The sequence below is a fragment of the Pelodiscus sinensis genome, chromosome 26 (assembly GCF_049634645.1).
Source record: "Pelodiscus sinensis isolate JC-2024 chromosome 26, ASM4963464v1, whole genome shotgun sequence".
NCBI lineage: Eukaryota > Metazoa > Chordata > Testudines > Trionychidae > Pelodiscus > Pelodiscus sinensis.
The window spans coordinates 12,364,860-12,388,331 of NC_134736.1; the positions used below are offsets into that span (position 1 = coordinate 12,364,860).

At 59.9% G+C, this 23,472-nt stretch overlaps 2 protein-coding genes across 3 annotated transcripts; both read right to left on the minus strand.

The window, feature by feature from the left end:
* Positions 1-1,791: 1,791 nt before the first annotated feature.
* SPA17 (sperm autoantigenic protein 17) lies at positions 1,792-8,090 on the minus strand. 2 transcript variants are annotated; one of them, XM_075909624.1, is made up of 5 exons: positions 7,950-8,090; positions 6,856-7,024; positions 4,949-5,019; positions 3,154-3,213; positions 1,792-2,066 (listed from the first exon to the last, which is right to left on the minus strand). In XM_075909624.1, the coding sequence occupies exons 2-5, from the start codon at positions 7,007-7,009 to the stop codon at positions 1,905-1,907; spliced, it is 447 nt and encodes a 148-aa protein (XP_075765739.1). In that variant the 5' UTR covers positions 7,010-7,024; positions 7,950-8,090; the 3' UTR covers positions 1,792-1,904. The 2 variants fall into 2 exon arrangements, with proteins under 2 accessions (XP_075765739.1, XP_075765740.1); XM_075909625.1 differs by lacking the exon at positions 7,950-8,090 and adding an exon at positions 5,109-5,237 and having other exon boundaries at positions 6,856-6,995.
* A 105-nt stretch (positions 8,091-8,195) lies between these two features.
* On the minus strand, positions 8,196-23,415 carry PANX3 (pannexin 3). The gene is made up of 5 exons (XM_075909611.1): positions 20,999-23,415; positions 18,804-18,946; positions 17,462-17,676; positions 15,114-15,778; positions 8,196-12,560 (listed from the first exon to the last, which is right to left on the minus strand). Exons 1-5 carry the CDS (start codon positions 21,177-21,179, stop codon positions 12,493-12,495), a joined length of 1,272 nt encoding a protein of 423 aa, XP_075765726.1. The 5' UTR covers positions 21,180-23,415; the 3' UTR covers positions 8,196-12,492.
* Positions 23,416-23,472: the final 57 nt, after the last annotated feature.

Genomic DNA, 23,472 nt, shown 5'->3' on the forward strand with positions numbered 1-23,472 from the left:
GAGCATTAAAAATAATCTGGAGCTGTGCACATTTACATATCCTTTCTTCCTCCATTAAACACTCCGGCAGGGGCTTTCAAGACGATCGCATGAGCATTGTTATCCTGGAAATTCGAGCAGTGAGTAAGAAATCTCAGCTGAGTGATTATAATCACTGCAGAGACCTTGGGAACTAACTCCCCATTATTGGTGCCAATTTATTAAGTGTTCATTAAAAAGTGTCTTGAGCCCAACTGATGAGACAATCCTCCACTCCAGGGGCGGGGAGAGGCTGGCAGGGGCTTTTGTTCTTCAATCACAACTTTCCATTTTGTGGTACAACATTTCTAAACTGTGGCTTCAAGACACAGCGACAGCCTGTGTGCGGAATTGTCAGCTTCTTGCGCGACAGGAGAGTTCCCTCGAAAACAGCCCAAGCGTAGTGCTCAAGAGGGACTCACGTAAAAGTCGTGACAAGGGGGAACGGAGACATCAGCCTGGCGGGCCAGGTAAAGGTCTAACAGGACCTGGATTGAGTCTGAGCCCGTCCACTGACAAAGGGCACCAGCGAGACGCACTAGCAGCTCCACCCAGCCCGCAGTAGCCTACTGAGCAGAACCGAAAGAACATGGACTTGCACCCTTCTCAGGTGCAAAATGCCACCATTCCCCGGGTGACGTCAGAGCTGCTTTGCATGCCTGCCCAGTGACAGCACACGGTCTGGAAAGGCAGACCCGGGCATGTGTATGGCATTACCAGTCCTGCTCCAGCTCATATTTCATAGAGCCCTTCCTTCTTGATTCCCTTCTCTGCTTTCCCGGGCAGAAATCTAATACAAGGCACTTTCATGGCACCGTTTCAGCCAGGCCATCGAACCACTTTATGAACATGGTTTAATCGTCTCGAGTCACCCTCACCACAGAGGGAAGCTGTGGCAGATGGGGTGCGAACCACAAACCCCTAGAGTTAGGCACCTAAACACACTTTTAGCTTCACTGCAACCCACAACCCTCCCCTGCGCCGTGCGGGTGCCTAAGCTTGCTCAGCACCTAGCGTTGCAGAGTCAGAGCTGCTGCCTCGCTCACGCCGAAGCCCCAGAGCAATTCACAAAGCCTGGCATCCAGCTGCCTAAGCCAGGGCGGGACCCAATCCAGGCCCAGTCTGGCTGATGCCGGAGCAGCAGCCCACCTCACCACTCCGAGCCCGCCGGTTCAGGCACTCCCCGGGCTGCTGAGGGAGAGAAGGGAGCCCCGTTTGGATCCCGCCTCAGGACAGTGCTCTAGCCACTGAGCTCGGGGGCAGTCAGATGTGGGGGTCCCTCCTGTTGAAGCTGCTACGCGCTGTACACATAACGAGAGAGAACGGAGCAGGGCCTGGCCCCCCAAGTCACCGGATTAGTCACCCCCACTCCGACTCCCTGGCTCAATGACTGTTCTGCTGTGGCCACATTTAGTGATTGGGCCAGAGACAGACCAGTCCATTGCCCAGTCCGGTCTGGGGAGGCAAAGACCCCGGGGCCAATCCCTAGACCTGAGGCTGGAGAGGAGGTGGAGCAGAGCAGAAGGGATGGGCTGCAGCACATGTCTCTGGGTTCACTCCCACAGCCCCGTGGGGAGACCCTAGCGCACAGCCAGTGCGACTTGCTTCCCACAATGGCATGTTTGCTCTGAGAAGGAACATTTGCAGAAAGACAGTTCTCTGGCGAACCAGATCACAGCAAGCTCGCCAGGGCCCAGTGTTTGCCCATGACAGATCGAACCAGCGGCTCTGCAAACAGACTCCTGAGGAAATGAAATGGCACAGTGCTGGGGGTAGTTTGAAAATGTGATGTTTAGTCAACAAAAATAAACTTACAGTCAGTACTGACCAACGTCACCTGCATCTAGTCTGCAAGCCAGGGTGGGGCAGGCGCAGGTCGGACTGCACTAGCTTTCTTCCTTGCGGTTCGCTGCATCCCGAGCAAGTTCCTTCATTCTCCTCACTGTCTCTCTCACCCTGTATCCCCTGTAAGCAGCCTGGATTTTTGTGGCAGCTTTCTCCTCTATTTCATGGGTGCTTGTTTGGTAGAGTCCACGTGTGTCAAGCTCCTTCGCGAGGGGAATAAAACCACAGAGGGAACGGCTGACAGGCTGCTCATTGTCTTGCAGCACACACCAATGCCTAAGTCGCAGTAAATGTGCCTAATGGGCAGCCCCTGAAAACTGCTGCTTCCCAAAGGCCTTTGGAAGCGGTGTGTGAACCAAAGGCTGAGAGGGAAACAAAACGTGGTTTGTCGTCTTTACTTGTTTGTTGTTGTCGCCACAGATCTAATAATCGGGGGGGGGGGGGGGGGGTTGTTTTAGTGCCAAATCCTGGGGCCCTTACTCAGGCAGAACTTCCTCTGATTCACTGGAAGGCTTGTCTGAGTGAAAACATTGTGATCTGGCCCTTATCTAAATGCCAACTGCTCCTCCCAGAGCACCAGGAACACAGCTCCCTTTTGTGGGAGACGCAGGATGCCATTAAACGAGCAGCATTTGCCAAGATTTACTACTTCGGGGGGTGACAGCACAGTTATTTCCCACTGAGCATGGGGCAAATGACGGCCTCTCACATTCCCAGGAGTGACAACTGTTGGCAAATGCTGATTGTTAAAAACGCGGAGCACTGTGAACACGCTATCGAGCATGAGAGAGACTGAGGCACAGGGCAGAGGGGGAGCAAAAGAGAGCGGGAGACAAATCAGGCTCCCCAACCTCCAGCGGGGTGCCCCAGCTGGGACAGGGAGTCAGTTACAACACCAAGTTGCAGATAGAGCAGCCTATTGATTCATTAGCTGGGGGAGCGATTCATTAGCTCGGTGATCTAGACATTAGCATTCAGAATGGGGAAGGAGGGACGCAGAACCACACTACAAAGGCAGATGGAACACTGCTCCCCCCCCGCAACTCTACTGAAAAGACTCCCCAGAGCTGAAGGTGTGACTCCACACTTCCTTGCAGTCTGAGTGTGACTCTGGGAAATCACATGCAAGGGGAGGATCCTAAACCAGCTGGGGCAAAATGTGTCTCCTAAAAGGATTTGGGCCTGGGGACTGATGGAGCACTTCCAACTCCGGCCTAGCTATCTGGACGTGGACGCCGGGAGCAGTGCCGACAGAACCAACGTCCGGGCAGACCTCGGGAGAGTACTTACTGACTCTATGGCCGGATCTCTCACTGACTCCCTAACCTCTTCTTTCACAGTTGCAGCCTCCTGGAAGAAGATCAAAAAAAAGGAAGGTTTAACCAACCGTGACTTGAGACCAGAGGAGAGCGCCAGTGGGTCTCCTTAGAGCAGAGATGGGCCTGTCGGGGTTCTACGTGTGGCCCATGAGACATTTTGTTGCCCACGTGCAGGGTGGCCAGATTCCACTGCTTTCCGGCCGCGTCGGTTTTTTCCTACCCATATTATTAAAGGGTATGTCTACACTACCCCTCTAGTTCGAACTAGGGGGGGTAATGTAGTCATACAGAGTTGCAAATGAAGCCCGGGATTTGAATTTCCCGAGCTTCATTTGCATGAAGCCGGCCGGCGCCATTTTTAAATGCCGGCTAGTTCGGACTCCGTGCCGCGCGGCTACACGCGGCACGGATTAGCTAGTTCGGATTAGGCTTCCTATCCGAACTAGCTGTACACCTAGTACAGCCTAATAGGAAGCCTAATCCGAACTAGCTAGTTCGTGCCGCGTGTAGCCGCGCGGCACGGAGTCCGAACTAGCCGGCATTTAAAAATGGCGCCGGCCGGCTTCATGCAAATGAAGCTCGGGAAATTCAAATCCCAGGCTTCATTTGCAACTCCGTATGACTACATTACCCCCCCTAGTTCGAACTAGGGGGGTAGTGTAGACATACCCTAAGTGACATGCACATAAAGCCAGGGCACGGGAAGTGAGGTGTGGGCTGATTGCACACAACATGGACCATGAGAGCCGCGCACTCCCTCTGCACCCGTCACAGGCTCATGCTGCACACTCTAGGTACACCAGCGCAGGGAGCACAGCAACCCCGTCCTGGGAGACAGTGTTAGTTATGACATCGTGCAGCCACTGAGATGGAGGAGGGCCACTTGTGCGGCCCACTCACTAGCCTAGCTTGCCCCTCACTGTCTTAGAGGCTGTTCTGGAAAAAGGCTCCCAAATGGAAATTCAGCTTCTCTCCCTCCATGTGACACTGTATTTCTCCTGGTCCCCTTTCTCACTTCAAGCCCTCACTCAGCTTCCGTGAATGGGGATTTGCAGAGCTGAAGTCTGGGTTTCACAAGGCATCCGATTGCCACTACTGGCAACTGTTTTAACAGCACCAGAGTGTGGGCAAAACACCCCGGCGCAGCTTAGACAAAACCCCTGCCCAAAGGAGTTTACTGACTAATTTTTAAGTTAGCAGCAAATGCAGGAGACTGGCTGGAAATCAAGCTAGAACCTTGACTCCTATGTCTTTGTGGTCAACATGCACGGGAGGTCCCTAGCAAGGCCATTTCTAAACACGCAGCAGGGTATCACCTCTCTGTACAACACAGCGAAATATGACTTGTATCACACACCCCACGGAGCTGTCCATGCCCTGGAGGGGAGCTTGGGTGCCTTGCTCAGAGTGCTAAGACAACACAAGCCATGTTCCTGGATCTGGATCATGGGGGGCATCTGTCTTACTCTGCGCCCACGCTTCCTCAGCAGGCCGACTTCGAATGGGGAGCCAGGTTGAGAAATTGGCCCTATTTCTGACCAAGCCCATTCCATGGAAGCCATGTCTTGCCACAGTACAGAAGATGGATTTCCTCTCCATGCAGCTGAATGCGGAGCCTTGTGTGTTCAGAAGGAGGTTATCCTACCCCATTCTTCAGCTGCACAGAATAATCACAACGGCACCCTCTGACCGGAGGTGCAAAAGGGTGAGGGGCGATTTGGCTCGGTAGCCCTGTGCTCTGAAGGAAGAGCAGCGGCTCAGCCTACCTCGAAAGCTTTGTTGTTGTAGAATCTGTCCTCTAGTTTAGCTCCCCATTCTGCTGGGTCCGATCTGGATTCTGAAAATAAAAACCGACATTCTTGTTTGATCACATAAATGTCAAGAGAGTAATTAAGACAGGAAGCTCCCCAGTCAAATTACACTCACTGTGGGTGGCAGCAGGATGACAGGGAACATAAGAAGAACATAAGAACGGCCATTCTGGGTCAGACCAAAGGTCCATCTAGCCCAGTATCCTGAAGCAAAACTGACAGACTCAGAACAGAGGCAGCGTGGCTGTGAGAAAAAGAAAGGCTGTTTTCTGCACAGCCCCCAGGCGAGAGTCAAGGCCCTGCCAGCTAAGGAATGCCTTGCAGTGGTGGTTCTAGGAACAGTCCCAGAGGAGCAAACACACCCAGGAGCATCTAACATCTCGGGACAGAGCCACAATTAAAGCACACGGGAACAGCGTCCTCTCTCATTTTTCCCACCCCTGAGCGGAATCAATGTTGTTCTCTGACCAGCGAGATAACATGTCACTTGCTAATTGGGCACATAACAAAGTTCATATGGTGGGGGGGCCAAGGGGTTCTGAGTATGGAGTGGGACTCAGGCCTGGGGCTGGGGGGGTGCGGGCTCTGGGGTGCGGCTAAGGATGAGCAGCTTAAGGCTAGGACAGGGGGTTGCGAGGGAGAAAGGACTCCATCTGGTGGTACAGGCTATGGGGGTGAGTACTTTGGGGTGAAGGAGGGTGCTCCAGGGACTCTACTGCAAGGAGCGCTGACTCCCTCAGCTCTCTCGCCTCACAGCAGCATCGTGGACAGCACCGCTCCTCACCTTGGCAGCTCCAGGGCTGGGCCTCCCAGGCTGCAGCAAGGATGGGATGGACGGGCTCCAGATCAGGGCCAGGCTGCCCAGGCTGTGTCGGGATCAGGGCCGAGACTGGACTGCCCTGGCTGTGTCGGGATCAGGGCCGAGACTGGACTGCCCTGGCTGTGTCGGGATCAGGGCCGAGACTGGACTGCCCTGGCTGTGTCAGAGTCGGGCTGGGCCAGGTGGCCCTGGCTATGGCAAGTTGGAGTACAGACCAGGTGATGGTTGGAGTGATGGATCAGCCCTCCCCTGGCCACTGCAGGTTCCTGCCCTGCCCAACCTGCTGAAGCACCTGGCAGGTGAAATAGGTAGCTGCACAGCAAGGGAGCTCAGCGCAGGAGACCCCCTGGGCTGGCCAGGCTGTGCGCAGAGGCCCGTGCCTGCCGGCACAGCATGCACCAGCTTGAACAATTCACTGGGGCCTGTGGTGACCATGCTGCCTCCCATGGGGAAATGGAGATGACCCAAGAAAATGGCCCCACTGCAGATCCTAGAGGGACTCACGTGTCCAGAAACCGCTTGCCCTGGAGCAGTAAGCCAGTTACCCTCAGGCCCAGTGGCTGACCCTCACCCCAGGTTAGTGGGGTTCTCCTACAGCCCTGAGGGGTGGCCCCCATCACCCACAGGAGCCATTCAAAGCATAGGGTGGAAGTCAAAGTGAGAGGAGTAGCCTGGAGCCTGCCAGAACCAACCAGCCCCAGGAACCTCCTCCTGCCTGCCCCTTCCCTCTGGGACAGAGCATCAGCTGGCAGGCCAGGGGGGACCCACAAGGAGCTTTCGTGGGCAAAGGCGATAAAGGAAATGGGGCACAGGGAGACCAGAGCCCCGGGGGACCCCAGGAAGCAGCCACGGGCATTTGTGCAGTAACCCTGGGCTCAGTGAGAGCCCTTCCAGGGGGACAAGCCACCCCAGACCTGAGCGCGGATCCAGGGCTCGCTGCACCGCCCGTGGCAGAGCTGGGCAGGTGGGGATGCTGGAGGCGGGCGCCTGGGTCACCCAGCGGGAGCAGAGCTCAGGGCTCCCGGCTCCGCCCGCCACTCACTGTCCCGCTTGTCCAGCAGCTTCTCGAAGTGCTGGGCGGCGAAGGCGGGGATGTCCGCAGGCTGCTCCCGCAGCACCTCCCGGGCCAGCCCCTCCAGCAGGTTGGCGAAGCCGCACGGGATGCGCTGCTGGGTGTTGGAGAAGGGGATGGACATGGCGCGGCCCGGCACCTGCGGGGGGAGCGGGGGGCAGGGCTGTGAGACCGGCCGGGCCCGCGGGCAGCGATCGCCCCCCACCCCCCCGCGGGCAGCGATCACCCCCCCGCCCCCCCTCCGCAAGCAGCGATCGCCCCCCCCCCCCCCCCGCGGGCAGCGATCACCCCCCCGCCCCCCCTCCGCAGGCAGCGATCGCCCCCCACCCCCCCCCCCCGCGGGCAGCGATCACCCCCCCGCCCCCCCTCCGCAAGCAGCGATCGCCCCCCCCCCCCCCCCCCCGCGGGCAGCGATCACCCCCCCGCCCCTCCGCCCCGCGGGCAGCGATCACCCCCCCGCCCCCCTCCGCAGGCAGCGATCGCCCCCCACCCCCCCCCGTGGGCAGCGAACACCCCCCCGCCCCCCCCCCCGCGGGCAGCGATCACCCCCCCCGCCCCTCCGCCCTGCGGGCAGCGATCACCCCCCCGCCCCCCTCCGCAGGCAGCGATCACCCCCCCGCCCCCCTCCGCAGGCAGCGATCGCCCCCCACCCCCCCCCGTGGGCAGCGAACACCCCCCCGCCCCCCCCCGCGGGCAGCGATCACCCCCCCCCGCCCCCCCCCGCAGGCAGCGATCACCCCCCCGCCCCCCCCCCGCAGGCAGCGATCACCCCCCCGCCCCTCCGCCCTGCGGGCAGCGATCACCCCCCCGCCCCCCCCCGCGGGCAGCGAACACCCCCCCGCCCCCCCCCGCAGGCAGCGATCACACCCCCGCACCCCCCCCGCAGGCAGCGATCGCCCCCCCACCCCCCCCCGCGGGCAGCGATCACCCCCCCCCGACCCCCCCCGCGGGCAGCGATCGCCCCCCCGCCCCCCCCGCGGGCAGCGATCACCCCCCCGCCCCCCTCCGCGGGCAGCGAACACCCCCCCCGCCCCCCCCCGCGGGCAGCGATCGCCCCCCCCTACCCCTCAGCCGCTGCTCTCCGCAGTTTCTCGGACGCTTCCGTTGCCTGGCAACAAGACCCCGCCCCCCACCAGCTGGGGCTGGTGGCTGGGGAGGGACAAACGCGAAGCCAAACCTTGGCCCCGCCCATCTCCCGCTAGGCCCCGCCCCTGCCCAGGCCATTGGCACAGAAGAGCCTGGCCCTGAGGGCCCGCCTCCAGCCCCGCCCCCAAACCAGGGACCCTCTTCCTCCCCTGCCCACCCCTCTGCGTAGCACCTGTGAGCACCCGTCGATTGCACGGGACACCCAGCTCCTTGGCACAAAGACGGGACCCGGAGCCAGACCCAGCAAACCGCCTGCGTGCCGGCCGACCCGTTCGGACCTGGCCCTGAGCCAGGGGCCCCCTTGTTTTATGCCACTCCACTGTTTACTTCCAAATGTTGGGTTGTACCAGCTCAAATGCTTTATAGGCCTCTCAGGGCATTTCATCAAAGCTAGTACCCTTATCAAATTCCTTTGACCCATCTATTTTCCTTAAACCCATTTTGATTTGCATTTATGACTTACCTTTTAGTTTCCTAATGGGTCCTATCATCCACTCCATTAGCTTGACTGAGATCAATATCAAGCTGACTGGTCTATATTTAGTCAGCCTGTTTACCCCTTTTTAAAAAATTGGCACAACATTAACTTTCTCCCAGTCTTCTGGAACTTTCCCAGTGCTCCAAGACTTGTTTAAAATAATAATTAATGGTCTATTGAGTGCCTCAGCCAGCTCTTTTAAAACTTTTGGTTGTGGGTTATCTGCTCCTGCTGATTTTAAAATGTTTAATTTTGGTAGATTCTGTTTTACATATTGGTGAAATGGAACAAGTTATCATCACCATAGGATGAGATTATATCAGAAAGGAAATATTTACTGAACACTTCTGTCTTTCCTGCACTGATATTGATAATTCTACCATTTCCATCTAATAATGAACCAATACCATTATCAGATTTTTTTTGTCCTAATATGTATGAAAAATGCCTTCCTTTTGTCTTTAATTCTTCTGGTCATAGATGTCTCCTTATGTCCATTTGCTTCCCTTATCAATTGTCTACAGTTCCTAATTTCTGATTTATATTAATGATCAACATCAACTTAGAGGGGAGGGATAACTCAGTGGTTTGTGCATTGGCCTGCTAAACCCAGCCTTATGAGCTCAATCCTTGAGGGGGCCACTTAGGGATCTGGGGCAAATCTGTCAGGGATGGTACTTGGCCCTGCCATGAGGGCAGGGGACTGGATTCAGTGACCTCTCAAGGTCCCTTCCAGCTCTATGAGATAGGTGTATCTTCAGATACTAGCCAATTAGCCTGTCATAAGATGGGATTTTCAGGTCTCTCCTCCATGTTGGTCTTCTCTCCTGAGCCTCTGGTCTCTCGCTCTGTGTATCTTTCTCTCTCTCTCCGCCTCCTCCTACTGCCTCCCCCCCCCTCTCAGCTCTCCTCTGCCTTCTGTCTCTCTCTTTCTCTTCTCCGCCTCCTGCCTTTCACTCTCTCTCCGCTCCTCTGTCTCTGTCGGGGATGCACGCTTGTCCAGGCCCCATGGGTGTGTACGTCACCGCCCAGTCCCCCTTTGCCAGCCACCGTGGTGCTCAGCTGACTTCTGCGCCGCTCAGGCGCGCCGCCCCGTGGGAGCAAGCAGTGCAAGCGGCCGTTTGGGCCCCGCACTCTCCATGAAGCACCCCCGTGTTGCATGGGGAGCGCGGACCCCAAATGACCGCTTGCTCCTGCACGGCGGCCCAGCTGAGCAGCGCAAAAGTCAGCTGAGCGCCACAGTGGGAGGCAGCAGTGCCGCCCAGAGGGAACAGCCAGCATTTCAGCACTAGAGTCACAGACATTGGGCTACTATATATATATGATTATTTAAAGTGTGACACTTTCTTCCATTTATACATAAAAGTTTTTATAGATGTCTTCACTTCCCCTCTAAACCAGTTTAGTTTTTTAATGGGCCATAGCTTTTGTTCTCATTCGTGGGATTGCAGCTTCTTGGGCACTTGGTAAAATGTACTTGAATTATTCCACATTATTCCACATATTTTTCTAATTATTCTTCCTCCTAGTGTCAGCTCATAGTTGTTTTCAGCTGTGTAAAACTGGCCCCGTTAAAACACCATAACATGAAATGTCCCATTTCATTTACTACTAAGCCCATTTAAATCAATAATAAGTTGGCGTGGCTGGCTTGATGCCATTCGGGGACTGAGCTTGCTGCTATCAAGTCAGGCTGCTTTGGTTCATATTTCAGAGCATTCAGACAGACCCGGAAAGTTTCCTTATGCCTATGGCCCGTGGAGGCAGAACAGCACTCCAGAGGAGAGCCAGAGAATTGGTTACTGTGGGATAGCTACCCGGCCCTTCGCTTGAACCCGGCAGTCCCATGGGCTACGTCTAGACTGGCATGATTTTTCAGAAATGCTTTTAACAGAAAAGTTTTCCGTTAAAAGCATTTTCGGAACAGAGTGTCTAGATTGGCACGGACACTTTTCCGCAAAAGCAGTTTTTGCGGAAAAGCGTCCATGCCAATCTAGACGTGCTTTTCCGGAAAAAAGCCCCAAGGCTACAATAGTGGAAACACAATACTGCCCTGCTTACTTCCGGGCTGCTGCTGGTGACAGTGCTACCTTCTGAGCTGGGAGTCCAGCCAGCAGCCGCTGCTCTCCTCTTTGGCTGCCCAGCTCTGAATGCAATGCCACAGTCAGACGTGCAACTCTGCGAGCCCCTACAATAGCCAGATTTCACAAGGGGCTCATGGCTCTTTCCAGCCAATAAACACTTCACCTTGTCACGTTAGGCGGAGACTCCCAAAGGCACCTGCGGGCTTTGGATACATTACAGTTCAGGGGAATTGGATATTCCAGGTGCTACCAAGCAGAGAATATTTTTGTCTCTGCATGGGCAGATTTGACTGTAAATGCCCAGGGCCCCCAGTGCCGGCCTAAGCTCTGGAGCAGACCCGTGTTAACATCACGGACGAGGCGTTCCGCGTTATTTACACCGCTTCTGGTTCTTTTGAGCTAAGCCAAGTTATAGGGCCATTCAGAGCCCCTCTGCCAGGAGGGCTTCTTGGCTGCAGGTTTGATTAAGGGCTGGGCCAGCCTGTCTGTGTAAGGACTGAGGCCAGCGCCGGCAGGAAATACAGTCTGTGCCCTTGTCCAGGGCGACTCCCATTACTGACACCACCAGCACTGGGCCAGAGTTGGAGCTGATGATGCTTTTGCACCCGCTGGGCTCTGTGCTGCCTGCTGGGCCCTTGGGGACACCATCTCCCTGACTTGGTGCGAGGGAGTGTAGGGATTTGCATAGCAGTGCGGGGGAGGCCCCAGCCGTGACGCAGCCACTAGATGCATCCACAAGAGGACAGCCCGTCCCAAGGGGCAGAGAAGCAGACCTGGGGGGAAGAAAGTACTTACAGAGGGAGGCCTGGAGCACGGAGCTTCTCCACTGCTCAGCACCCAGCATGGGCAGCTCCAGTGCAGAGATGGGAGTTGAGCTGCCGGGGGCCTCCACAGTCCCTCAGGCCGTCTGTGCCAGGCACTGGATCCAGAGCTCCCGTGTCCCACCGGACCCTCCTCAGCCAGGAGCCGGTGGCTTTAAGAACTGCCCCCAAGGCTAGCTACAAGTAGCATGTCTCCCGCCCCGTGCTGTCTCCTCCCTGCCTAGCACTGGCCCCAGCCTCTGGGCAGAAATGCCGCTTTACTCTCTTGCTTCAACATACGTGAGTGCCAAGGGAGGGCGGCAGAACTGCTGCCTGCTCATGCAGTGAACGCCAGCCCCCACTCTGCCTCCAGCGCGCCTGCTGGAACCCCCTGGCTCCAAGGGATTGAGTAGCCTGCTCTTAGAGCTATCGCCCGGCCCCAGGAACCCCTCTTCCCCAGTCCAGGCTCGGAGACCAGCCCTCTCCCTGGGGGACTGGCCACCTCTGGTGTTTACCCGGCCCCTCTGACCCAACTGAGTGTCCCAGGGCTGCTGGGGTTCTCCTCCCACCCCCTTCATGGCAGGGCCATGCTGGCAGGGCCAGTATGAGTTGGCAGAGCAAGGTGCAAATCACCAGCACGCACACTCACCCAGCCCGGCTCCCCTCACTGGCGCCGGGACCAGACGCACCCGTAAAGAATGAGCCAGACACAGTGCTCACTTGGAAATGAACCATTTTCCTTCCGCCCTCGTGCCCGGGGCCGCTGCTCCTCTCCGTGCCTGTGGGGCCAGTCGCCCTGAGCTCAGTTCTGCCCAGCAGATCAGGAGCGAGTGCTGGGGCTGCTCAGGGAGTAATTGCTACAGAATGAGAACCGGGCCCCACGGCGGTGCTGTGTCAGCTGGAGGCAAGGGACCAGCCGGGGGATGACTGGACCGGCTCAGATCAAGCCGTGGAGACGCGCCAGGAGTGCAGAGCCGATCCTACCGCAGTGGGGGGCTGGGTGAGCTGCCTGGAGTTGCCCTGGGAATTTATTCTTGGCTCCATTGCTCAGTCGCCCAGAATGCCTTGTGAGCATGCGGTGGGGGCTGCACGCCCAGCCTCAGGAGGAGCCAGGCAAGCCTGGCTTGCAGCCAGCCTCTCTCTCTGCACCTGCGGCGGGTTCCGCGTCTGGAGGAGGGAGAGAGGAGACAGTCACCAGTGGCGGGGGCAGTATGCCCTTTATTTCTAAGGGAGAGACCAGCCGCACCTGCCTCCCTCAGGACTCTCCTTTGTCCAAAAGACACGGTGAGGGGTTCGGCCTCAGCCCCCCCACTGGGTAACGCTGGGGGGGAACTCTGTCCCGCTCCCCTGGCGCTAATGAGCACCAGCCTAATGCACGAAGGCGCCTGGCTTGGTGTCTGATCGTAGCTGGCTACTCACGTGTAGCCGATCCCCAGGCAGCGAGTGCCACGTGTGTACGTTGTGCCCAGCGCCCTTGTGTCCAAGGTACTGCCCTTGCCTGGCCTCTCCTACAGGGTGCCGGGAGGCTCCCTCTCTTAAGAGAGGCTTCAGGGATCTCTCCAGCAAACAGCCCCAGGTTTTCAGGGCGCCTGTTCCCTTCCCTCCAGCTGCCTGGCCTGGGCACTGGGATCCTGGCTGGCAACTCCCTTGGCTCCACTCTGAGCTCTAGCCACCGGCACAGCTGGTTGCTCTGTACCTTGGCACTACTGTGGGGACACAGGGACGCCCCCTTAGCAGCAACTCGGTCACTCCTGTGGGGAGTCACTGAGCCGAGGAAAGAACCAGAGCTGGGTACCAGGCAGGGCCTGGATTCGAACCCAAGTCCCCCACCTCCCAGGCTGCTGGGCCTGCATATCTCTAGCCCTGTGCAGGGGTGGCAGCTACAATCAGCCCATGCCCATATCCAGGGGATCCACCCCGTGGCACCAAGCTCTGCGAAAGGGAGGAAGCAGGTTGTGGATCCCAGGCTATCCAGGGGCTGGAACAGCTGTTAATGACCCAGGTGCTTTTCAACCAGAGATCTCAGGGCACCACCCACAGGGGGAGAAGGATCCTGCTCCCATTTTACAGAAGGGGACACTGAGGTGCAGAGGGGGAGGGAGTGTCACAGCCAATAATAGCAGAACAAGGAAGAGGAGCCAGGAGTCCTGGCTCCCAGGCCCCAGTTCCACAGCCCAGGATTGCATTTGCGGGGGGTGGGGGGGAGAGACCGGTCCACTGATCAGAGCAGCAGCCATGAGGCACAAGACAGCTCCCCTCTGCAGGGCCCAGCCAGTCCAGAGAGCAGGCAGCCAGCTGGATGCCACCCCACAGAGTGCAGGAGCTGGGGAGGGCCAGTGAGCACAATGGGGCAGGGGCAAAAACCAGGGCAAAACGGGGTATGTAGAGCAAGGGGCAAGAGGGCCAGGCAGTCAAAGAGCTCAGGCCGGAGTGCAGGGGACAGGCCGGGTCTGGAGCCCTGGCGGGGTAGGGCAGTTCCCGCGGGGAACGTTTGCTCAGGCAGCTGCCAGGGCGTGGGAACAGGAGACAGGCACAGGGGAGCCCTAAATTTCCAGCCCAGCAATTGACCGCCAGCACCCACCAGAGGCCTTTGGGGACCCCAGAGAAGCAAGGGCCCAGGGCTCCTGGCTGCTGCCCCATGGCCTGCAGGGCCAATGCTAGGGGGGAAGTCCCCCAACGGCCGAGCTTCGGCTCCCTCTGCGCCGCGCAGGCGGCCTGGCTCTCAGCTACCTGCTCGCCAGTGAAGCTGGTTCAGCCGTTACTATGGCAGCCGCCCGCCCACATGCAAAAGCCAGACGCTGCCAGGAAGCCTCAATGCCCCAGAAAGGTGGGTTGGGCCCGTCAGTGCCTACACCAACCAGGAGAATGCCCCTTTCTGCCGCCAGTGGCCGGCTGCCCTCTCGGGCTGGCCTGCGGCACCCGGTGACCTGCCCAAGGCACTGCTGCTGCCAAAGAACCGGGGGCGGCGGGGGAGGAGGTTGTGAGACGGGCCAAGGAGCAGGCAGGTCCCCTCCGCACCAGGCTGGGCAGAGCCGGGGATGCGCCCGTGGAGTTGGCTGTGCCTGTACTTGTGCCCTGGCACGTCTGCGTTCCACAACGACTCCACGCAGGGTTTATCCACCGCGCTCACACTCCGACATGGCCACTTACTGGGGCAGCCAATCAGGGAACAGACAGAAAATCACATGACTTATGTAACTAACCTGCCCTTTGAATTTTTCATCGATAATGAGGGGCTGAGGAATGCCCTGCAGCCAGTCCTCGGCCTGGCTCTTGGGGCAGGCCCCCAGCAGCATGTGTGCCCCACACAACGCCCTGGCCCTGCTCGGCTGAGCTACAGGCCAGCTTCTGAACACTGGCCCTTGGCCTTCTCCCAGGACACACGAGGACTGGGCAGTTCCCTGGCAGACGGGGGTTCACTGCTCAGCACCAGGATCCCTGGGGTGGGGGGGAGAGGTAAGGAGACGCCAGCAAGGAGAATGCAGGGCGACAGACCAGAGAAGTCTCTCCTGGACGTGCTGGGCACCCGCCCAAGACACTCGGAAGGGGGCTGCCCAGGGCATGGGGACCAGCGGGGGAAGCTCACCCCAAGCCAGGTGCCCAGATCTGGCGGGGAATGGGGGCAATTTGCCAGCACTGCTGATTTTTCATTGGCTTCCCACCAAGATTTCCCTGCTTTGATTCAAAGCAGCCCAGAGGGAGGCTCCATCTGACTCTTACCCAGGACTTCACTGCTCGGAGCAGGGGGGTTTTCCTCAGCACTCGCCCCGCAGCCCAGGGGGGGCGGTTTGGATGTCTCCAGCCCGGCCAGGAGAGTCATGAAATCCACCACAGTGTCGATGTGGTGCGGGCCGGCAGGGGCCTGGCTCAGGGCGCAGACAGCGCTCAGCCGGCTGAAGGACTTGAGCTCCGAGATGTTGGCCTGCAGGAAGAGGAGGATGAGGTTGAGGTCGTTGAGGGGGCAGGTCAGCATCTTCCTGCTGAGCAGGTCGAAGGCAGGCAGCATCTCGTAGACGGCCAGCAGGCGCTTGTCCCAGTGCAGCAGCTGCAGCACGTTGTAGAGCAGTGCGGGCGCCAGCAGGGCGTAGACCCCCCCGTTGGCCAGGCTGATCAGCTGGAAGGCGGAGAAGGCGACCAGCTTGCAGGGGATGACTGTGGGGACCTGGGGTGCGTCCCGGAGGAGCCCACTCTTGACGGAGCAGCTGAACTCGTCTTGCACAAAGACGCGGAGGAGGAGGAAGCCCAGGTAGAGGCAGGCGGCGGCGAGCAGCAGCAGCAGCAGCAGGTTGCGCAGCAGGTAGGCGCCCACCAGGCTGTGTGAGCGCTGCTTGCAGGCCAGGTAGCGCTCCAGCAGTGGGAACTCAAAGTACCGCTCCCGGCGGGCCCTGCGGAGACACGGGCGGGGCAGAGCCTCAGCAGGGTAAATCAGGCGCTTCCTGAAGTCGCTTGACACCTGGTTAGAGCCTGCCCCTGCTTTAACCGGCCACAGAGCCGGGAGAGGGGGAAGAAGGGACCTCAAAGGTCAGCTAGGGCAGCCCCTGCATGCCCTGGCCCTGAGCACAAGGAAGCGATGGGGGCTCAGGGACAGGGCACACGCTGGAGGGGTCTTGAGGAGTCTGTTTCTCCTCAGAACGTGGTTTCGTCCGGTTTTTCTCATCTGCAGCCAACACGTTTTAATTTCATTTTATGCCGAAAAAGAGCCATTTCCAAATGCTGCTCGTGTGCCTGTCACGGAGCGTCCGCTGCCACCCAGCCGGAGCAGGACACGAGTCACGAGAAGAAATTCAATGCTCCTCTGCCTGCTCCACCGTGCAGCCCGCCCCCTCTGCTCGCGCAAGCAAACCGGAGACACGGGAGCTGAAAACCCGGGTCACCCCCGGCTAGCAGGAAATGGCTCCACCTTTGGGTGAGGGCTGGGACGTCCGTGCAGGCAGGACTGGCGGGCCCAGCCACCACAGAGCGGCAACCTCTCCTTAGCAAATTAACTCCAAGTGCAAATGCAACAGGCTCCAAAGAGAGGCCTGGGTCCGGGTTCCTGCCTGCTGATTTCCATCCAGGGCGGAGTGGGGCCTGGGTTACTGGATGGGTTCTGGGGCAGAGACCCACCCAGCCTGGGGATCTGGAGGCCCTTTCTGCCTGGATCAGGCCTAAGGACATTCTCCAAGGAGACCCTACGGAGATCCCTCTGCCCTGCCCACCGCAGAGCTCTCGCCCCGGGCTCCAAGGGTCTGGATCCCCTCCAGTGCGATGGTGGCAGCAGGACTGAGCACACTGGGAGGGGAAGACCAGGGACCCAAAAAGCCAGGGTCAGTCCTCGAGCCTGGACTAGGGTTGCCAGACGGCTGAAAGAAAAATACCGAACACCCCGCCCCCTCCTCTCCCCCCACACCGGGAAAAAATGTTGTTGCAGGAAAAAACCCACGGGAGGGAGGTGGGAAGTTGCTGAGCAAAAAACCCACAAACACTACGAGAACCTGGATCACTGCTAGGGGTGGAAGGGGGGGGGCTGGAAACAGCTAACGGGGGGGCCAACTGGAAGCAGGGCTGGTCGGGGGGGGCGGGTGGAACGGGGCTGGCCGGGAGGAAGGGGGAGCAGGAAGCAGAGGTAGCGGGGGCGGGGAGAGGTGCAGTGGCGCTGCCCAATGGGAGACAAGGAAGAGGAATGGGCCGGCGGGAAGCACAGCTCGGGAGGGATGCAGGGGAAATGGGGGAGAACCAGCTTGCCGGGAAGGGGGGGGGGGGAGCAAATTGGCTGGTGGGGAGCGGGACTGACCTGGGCACTTGCTGCCCGTCCCGCGCAGGCTCCCGGCGACGCACGAGCGAGGAGGCTTCCCCTCCCCCTCCCACTCAACCCATTGAGGGCTCCCGGCAGCAATCGCGGCCTCTCCTCCCAGCTGGGACGCCCAGCCACTCCCCCGCCCCCGCCCCCGCCAGGCTTCTGTCCCGTGTGAAGCTGGGAAAAATTTGCACCTGTGCGGTATTTTCCGATGTTTTTACCGGACAGAGCGTGCAAATACCGGACTGTTCGGTGCAACGCCGGACACCTGGCCACCCTCGCCTGGACTCACTTCTCCAGCTCCTCCCAGAAGAGGCGGGCATCGGAGCTGGCCTGGCGGATCTTCACCATGTGCTGCACCAGGCGGATGGAGCGGTTGTAGGACTTGTCCAGCTCGTCGATGATGAAGAGAAGGTCGGAGTTGAGCGCAGGCGCGGCCGTGTATCTCCACAGCAGGGAGGGCAGGTACATGACCACCGCCATGAGCAGCAGGGAATAGGGGAAGGCCTGGCAAAGGACAATGCAATGGCTGAGGCTAGAACACTCCAGGCCGTGGAGCTGCCCATTCCGCAAGCTAAGGGCCAGGCAGGCAGCCCCAAGCGATTACACAGCACTTCCTGCCTTCCCATGGGGAAACTGAGGCTCTGGGCAGCGTTGGGTCAAGGTCCCAGAGTGAGAGGTTGAAGCCGGTTCTGCTGAGCCCCAGCCAGGGCACTGCCCACCAGGCCACCTTGGGAGGCTGCACTCGCAGCAGAGAGCTCTCCAGAGGAGCCCCTGCAGCAAGGACTCTGGGTCACGTAGCGTGACCCTGGGCAGGGACTCCAAGGAGGCTCCTGCTTCTCCGCGGAGGTGGCTTGTCCGGGAGCTCAGTGGCACGGGGGCCTCGAGTCTCGCCAGGGACCGTTTCTTTGCGATCAGACCGTGTGCTGAGTCGTTGCTTTGTGAGAGCCATGGACGCTGCCCGGGGCTGCCCCCAGAGAGCCAGCAGAGCTGGCCCCAAGGTGCACGGGACAGCAGGCCCCCCCTCACTTCCGGAGCCAGCTACGGCCCCGGTCCCTCTCAGGCACCAATCTACCACCCCCCCTCGAGTGTGGTTCCAGGGGAGATGAGCAGGGATTTCCCCAGCTGGGGCTGGCAGCAGCTTGGGGACAAATGAAGGCAGCAGAGCCCCTAAGGGTGCAGTGCAAAGCTCAGCATGGCCTGCTCGCCTTCGCTGGAAGGGGGTAGGAAACACTATGGCGAGGGGTAGCTTTGCTGGAATGGGGGAGGAAGCGCCGTGGCGAGGGGGGTAGCTTTGCTGGAAGGGGGGAGGAAGCGCCGTGGCGAGGGGGGTAGCTTTGCTGGAAGGGGGGAGGAAGCGCCGTGGCGAGGGGGGTAGCTGTGCTGGAAGGGGGGAGGAAGCGCCGTGGCGAGGGGGGTAGCTTCGCTGGAAGGGGGGAGGAAGCGCCGTGGCGAGGGGGGTAGCTGTGCTGGAAGGGGGGAGGAAGCGCCGTGGCGAGGGGGGTAGCTTCGCTGGAAGGAGGTAGCGAGCTGGTCCCAGGCCCACCTGAATGCCATGCTGGGCCCTGAGTTGCTGGAACGGGGGCTGACTTTCAGCCCCTTTGCTTGCAGAGCTCCCCCCAAGCACCAGCTACCTTGAGTGTCCAGAGGGACTTGGCTGTAGCATTTCCAGCAGCATCAAATTCATAGTGGACCAGGGAGTCCCAGCAAGAGGCATCCACGTAGGCAGCTTGCTTCCCTGAGAAGTTAGCGGGCGAGAAACAGCTGATCTGGGTCCCTGGAAGAGAGTGTAAGTGGGTGCAGCAGGAGGGAGGAGACAGACCCGTAGGTGGGGACTCCACCTTCCAGTAGCCCCCCATGTGGTGCCCAGCTGGCCAGCACTAGCAGCGTGAGGAGCGGCTCGGTGCAGCCTCATGCCCAGCCTGCTTTATACGCCCCATCGGTGCCCCCAGGGACTCCGCTAACCCTGCTGGCTCCAGCTGCCATGTCACATTAAGAGCCCCAGTCCGTTGCAGGCTGCACAGTGGGGCTGTGCAACAGAAACGCAGCCCCCACCCCCGTTCCAGGCCTGTCAGCTTTGGAGGGGGCTGTGGCAGCGGGCAGCGAAGGGGCTGGGGCAGGAACTCCAAGCTGTGCTCAATGGGCTACGGGTGGTCAGGAGCCGGGACGCCTGCCTGACAACCCACAGGGGGCTCACCGGGCTGGACTTGGCTGCTGTAAACACAAGCTCCAGGCCTGCCAGCCAGGGGCAGTTAGCTGCTGTCTTGCCCCAGATCAGGGCCTCGGTTTGGTCGGGGCTATCAAGGAACCAGCCTTGCTGACGGAGGCTTTGGAGACGGCCCCGCCTCTGCAGAGGACGAGTTCGTTCCGGTGACACCACGTTCTGGTGCTTCCCACATGCCCCAGTGCGTCACACGGGGAATAGCCTAGGGAGGGCAGCAGTCACTCGGGAGACTAATTACCTGGTGGCACCTCAATCTGGGTCACGCGCAAGGAACTGGCCAGGGAGAACACATCTGCTTTGTTCTCTGCTCCACCCGGCCTCCTGAACATTCAGGCCAAGAATAAATTTCTGAGGCAGGATGGAAAACAAATCCAGAGCCCTCACATTCTTGGGCCGCCACACAGATAGCCTCACGCCCCCGAGTGCCCACCGCTCCCGTGACTACAGACTAGCGCTGGCTGGCAGGAACGTTCAATCGCAGGAGCTCAGATTCACCCATTTTTAAGGGTGCTCCCCTGCAGCACCCTCAGGCGTGTTATCCCTGGAGGGAGCTGAATGACTTGTGTTGGGCTAAAGCGTCTTCCAGGGATCCCGTCATGACGTGAAGACTGACGAGTCCACCGCTTCCCTTGGCTGAATAGCATCCAGCCTCACACCGCCCCCTACAGAACTCTAGCGGAACACCCCACTGACAGCTTCTTTGTGAGACCCGTACTCTGAACACTCGGGGAAACGTCCGACCCCATTTGGAAACCTACGAAGCTCATTCCCTCTCTACTGTCGTGTGGAGGGAAGTCCCCCAGGTGCAACACCTTGTGTAAATAGGCATCTCCCTTTTGATTTCCCGAGATGCTCACTCACTCTTCCAAGAGCAGCAGCTGAACAACAAAGGGGCTTAAGAGAGACTTAACATAACCCCTCATCTACCCCAGCCACCACCTCTCTCAGCAAGAGCACAAGGCACGTAGCTGTAGGATGGACAGAAGGAGGCAGAAACAAGGGAGCCTCTGGAGGCAGAAGTGGAGCGTCCTCCAAGTCCATGTTAGTCCCGCAAGCAGCCAGCCACATCAGCACAAGGACCGGGAACCCCAGGGAGAGGGCAGCAGCTGCTCTGTGTCGGAACGATGGCAAGAAACAGTCCTGCCCCCACAGCACAACCCTGCGTGGCTCAGCTCTTTGGGGCAGGGACCAGCTTTCTGGTCTTCGTACAGCACCTTGTACCACGGGGCCTGGGCCAGGACCAGGCGCCAAGGCACTATGCACCACAGATAGTAAACGCCACCGTCTGCCAGCCTGGATCAGAGCCCTGTGCTCTGGCTTTGACTGTGAGAAGAACCCTTGCAGAGTCATACACAGGACAGTGAGCTTTAGGAGTTAAAGGCTGGAGTAAGTTCTGAAAGTAGCTCCCGTCCCAGAACTCTGGCTAGTTCCCAATATGCAACCTCACTCCTTGGCCCTGCCACGCTGCTGCAACGCATCTGACAAGCACTAAACAGAAGCAGCACCAGGGAAGGCCAATGGGGTCGGTGCTGCATACCCAGCTCCTGCCCTGGGTCCCCCCAACACTGATCTCAAACCAGCCCAACACCCCCCCCTCCAACTTACCCAGGGAAAATTCCCGTGCGAATGCCAGGGACACGAGGAACAGGGGCAGGCCCACAGTGACAAACTTCACAACGCGGTCGCTTGGTAGCTCCAGACGCAGGCCTTTGGCTCGGGAGCCGGCGGGATCCGGGAGCAGTGCATCGGACAGCATGTACTCGGCAGCTGTGTGCGCGATAGACATGGCTCCAGGTGCCGAGGCTGCTCAGGGTTTGGTCCCGGCTGAGCAGGAGCTAGCAAGGCACGAGCACTTGTGGGGTGGGAAGCTGCGTGTGCCCAGCGTTATGTACCGGGCAGCGGGGAGTGCACTGCTAATTACAAGGGAAGTTACCAATAGCCTTCCTTCCCTCCAGTCGAGCAGGCCCGCGGCAGGGCCCTGCGTGCCTCACCCAGCCCCAGGCAGGGCTGTGGCCCTGTGGTTTTACGGCCCTCTCTCATCAACAGCTATTTCTAGCAGCCCCGTGAAGGGGTGTGGGGCACTTGGGCTATTTTCATATCCAGTAATGAGTGGGAGGTTGGCAGGAGGCACAATCTCAGCCCCCCAGCCAGGGGAGGGAGGGAGGGGGGAACGGACACAACGTGCGCTCGCCGGAACAGCCTCCGACACTCCACGCTCGCTGGGAGGTAGCGAGTCTCAGCCAGGGCATCCCCCACCCTGTGGGCAGCCATCCAGAGGCAGTACAGAGAGGCCTTTCTGCAGTCTGCCCCCGCCCCAGGCTCTGCAGGGCTGCAAGGTGAGCCTGGCTGGCGTTTTATCAGGCTCAGCAGCGGGAAGGGACCGACTGCTGTTCACACACTACTGAGCGGGAGCGCTAACAGCTCCTAGGCGCAGGGAAACCTTGCAGGGATCTGCAGGCCCAGCGCCTCCGGCCAGGTGGCAGGACCCCCTAAAGCCCCACAGGACAGAATGGGCACTTGGGCCCCCCTTTGCTTGTCCATGGCCACAGACAAGCGTGGCAGAATGGAGCAGGGCGCTGATCTCCCGCCAGGAGATCCCTGAGAGTCCAACTGCCTAGACAGTTGAGTGTTTAACACAGCCCCCCACTGCGCTGCTGCCCCACGTGGGCTGGGAGCTGGCAGCCTGGCCGAGGGGCTCGGAGCAGCCCCCAGGTACCGGTAACCCGCTGGGGAAGTGCGGTGTGTGCGTGGGATGGAGGGAGCAGGCTAAACCGCCTGCTAGTGAGCAGCCCTGCCCCCACTCAAAAGCCTGCCAGGGAACCCCGCAGCCAGCATGAGCTAGTGAACTCTCCCACCCTGCACACCTGAGGGGCAACGGTCGGTTACGTGCTGGGCCATGCAGTGGGCAACGCCTGCCCTGCACCCTGGGCTGGAGGACAGGCATCCAGCGATCGCAGCCTGACTGCAACAAAGGCGGGAATCACAGGACCCTTTCGACTCGGCACGAGAGCTAGAGGTGCCGAGACACAGCCAGGCAGGCAGAGCAGGGCAAAACACCAGACCCCGCCCCTTGCGAGCTGAACTGAGGGTTCCTGGGGATTTGGCATTTGCAGTTTGCCTTAGGAGGAACCTGTTGTGTGACTGAGGAACTGGGCTGCACAACACTGGGGTTCCTGCAGGGCAGCCAGACAACACCTGGGGGGACACGGGAGGGAACCCCCGGGGGAATGCCCCTTACAGGGCCCGGAGCGCAGCGGGGAGGGAACCCCCCGGGGGAATGCCCCACACGGGGCCCCGGAGCGCAGCGGGGAGGGAACCCCCCGGGGGAATGCCCCACACGGGGCCCCGGGGCGCAGCGGGGAGGGAACCCCCCGGGGGAATGCCCCACACGGGGCCCCGGGGCGCAGCGGGGAGGGAACCCCCCGGGGGAATGCCCCACACGGGGCCCCGGGGCGCAGCGGGGAGGAAGGCTGCAGCACAGAGCAGCACGCAGTCTGTGCGATCCCTTAGCCAAGGCAAACCACTGCAGTATTTACACTGGGTGGTTCACAAACGAACCCGTTACACCCGCTGTGACGGAGAGGGACCCGCCTTGTGGCCAACTCCCCAAATAGACTTTCCCACGGGAACAGCAGCAGCTCAGCCAGAGCCCCTCAGAGTCCCGGTCCCTATGGAATGGCTGTGCTGCCCCACCCCCATGCACGGGGGGGGCCCTGACCAAGCTGCCAGCAGTACAGAGTGTAACTGGGCCCAGCAGCAAGGAGCAGCCCCACATGGGACTGCACGAGAGGAGAGCCGCTGGGAGACACGCGACTCCACCTCGCTGAAATCAGAGTTTAGCTCCAAAAATCTGGAGGGTAGGAGGGGGCGTGTCTCCAGCTGGGGCCCTGGGAGCTGCCCCCCAACCCTCAGACACCAGGCTCAGCGGGGCCCTGGGGAAACACGCCTCATTTGGGAGGCAGGATTCCACTGCCCTCCCGTCCCCGGGCCATCCAGCCCCGGGGCTTCAGAAGGAAGCTGAGCCGTAGCGGGGACACACACCCGGCACAGCTGCTCAGCACAGTACCCCGTGACATGGG

Excerpts from the sequence above, each read along its gene's own strand:
- SPA17 (XM_075909624.1), bottom strand. The coding sequence starts at position 7,009 with ATGTCCATCCCCTTCTCCAACACCCAGCAGCGCATCCCGTGCGGCTTC. Across the intron at positions 3,214-4,948 it reads ACAACAACAAAGCTTTCGAG|GAGGCTGCAACTGTGAAAGA; the intron begins GTAGGCTGAGCC and ends ATCTTCTTCCAG. Across the intron at positions 2,067-3,153 it reads GAGATCCGGCCATAGAGTCA|GAGCTTGACACACGTGGACT; the intron begins GTAAGTACTCTC and ends CCCCTCGCGAAG.
- PANX3 (XM_075909611.1), bottom strand. The coding sequence starts at position 21,179 with ATGTCTATCGCGCACACAGCTGCCGAGTACATGCTGTCCGATGCACTG. Across the intron at positions 18,947-20,998 it reads CGCACGGGAATTTTCCCTGG|GGACCCAGATCAGCTGTTTC; the intron begins GTAAGTTGGAGG and ends ACTCTCTTCCAG. Across the intron at positions 17,677-18,803 it reads AGTCCCTCTGGACACTCAAG|GCCTTCCCCTATTCCCTGCT; the intron begins GTAGCTGGTGCT and ends GTCCTTTGCCAG.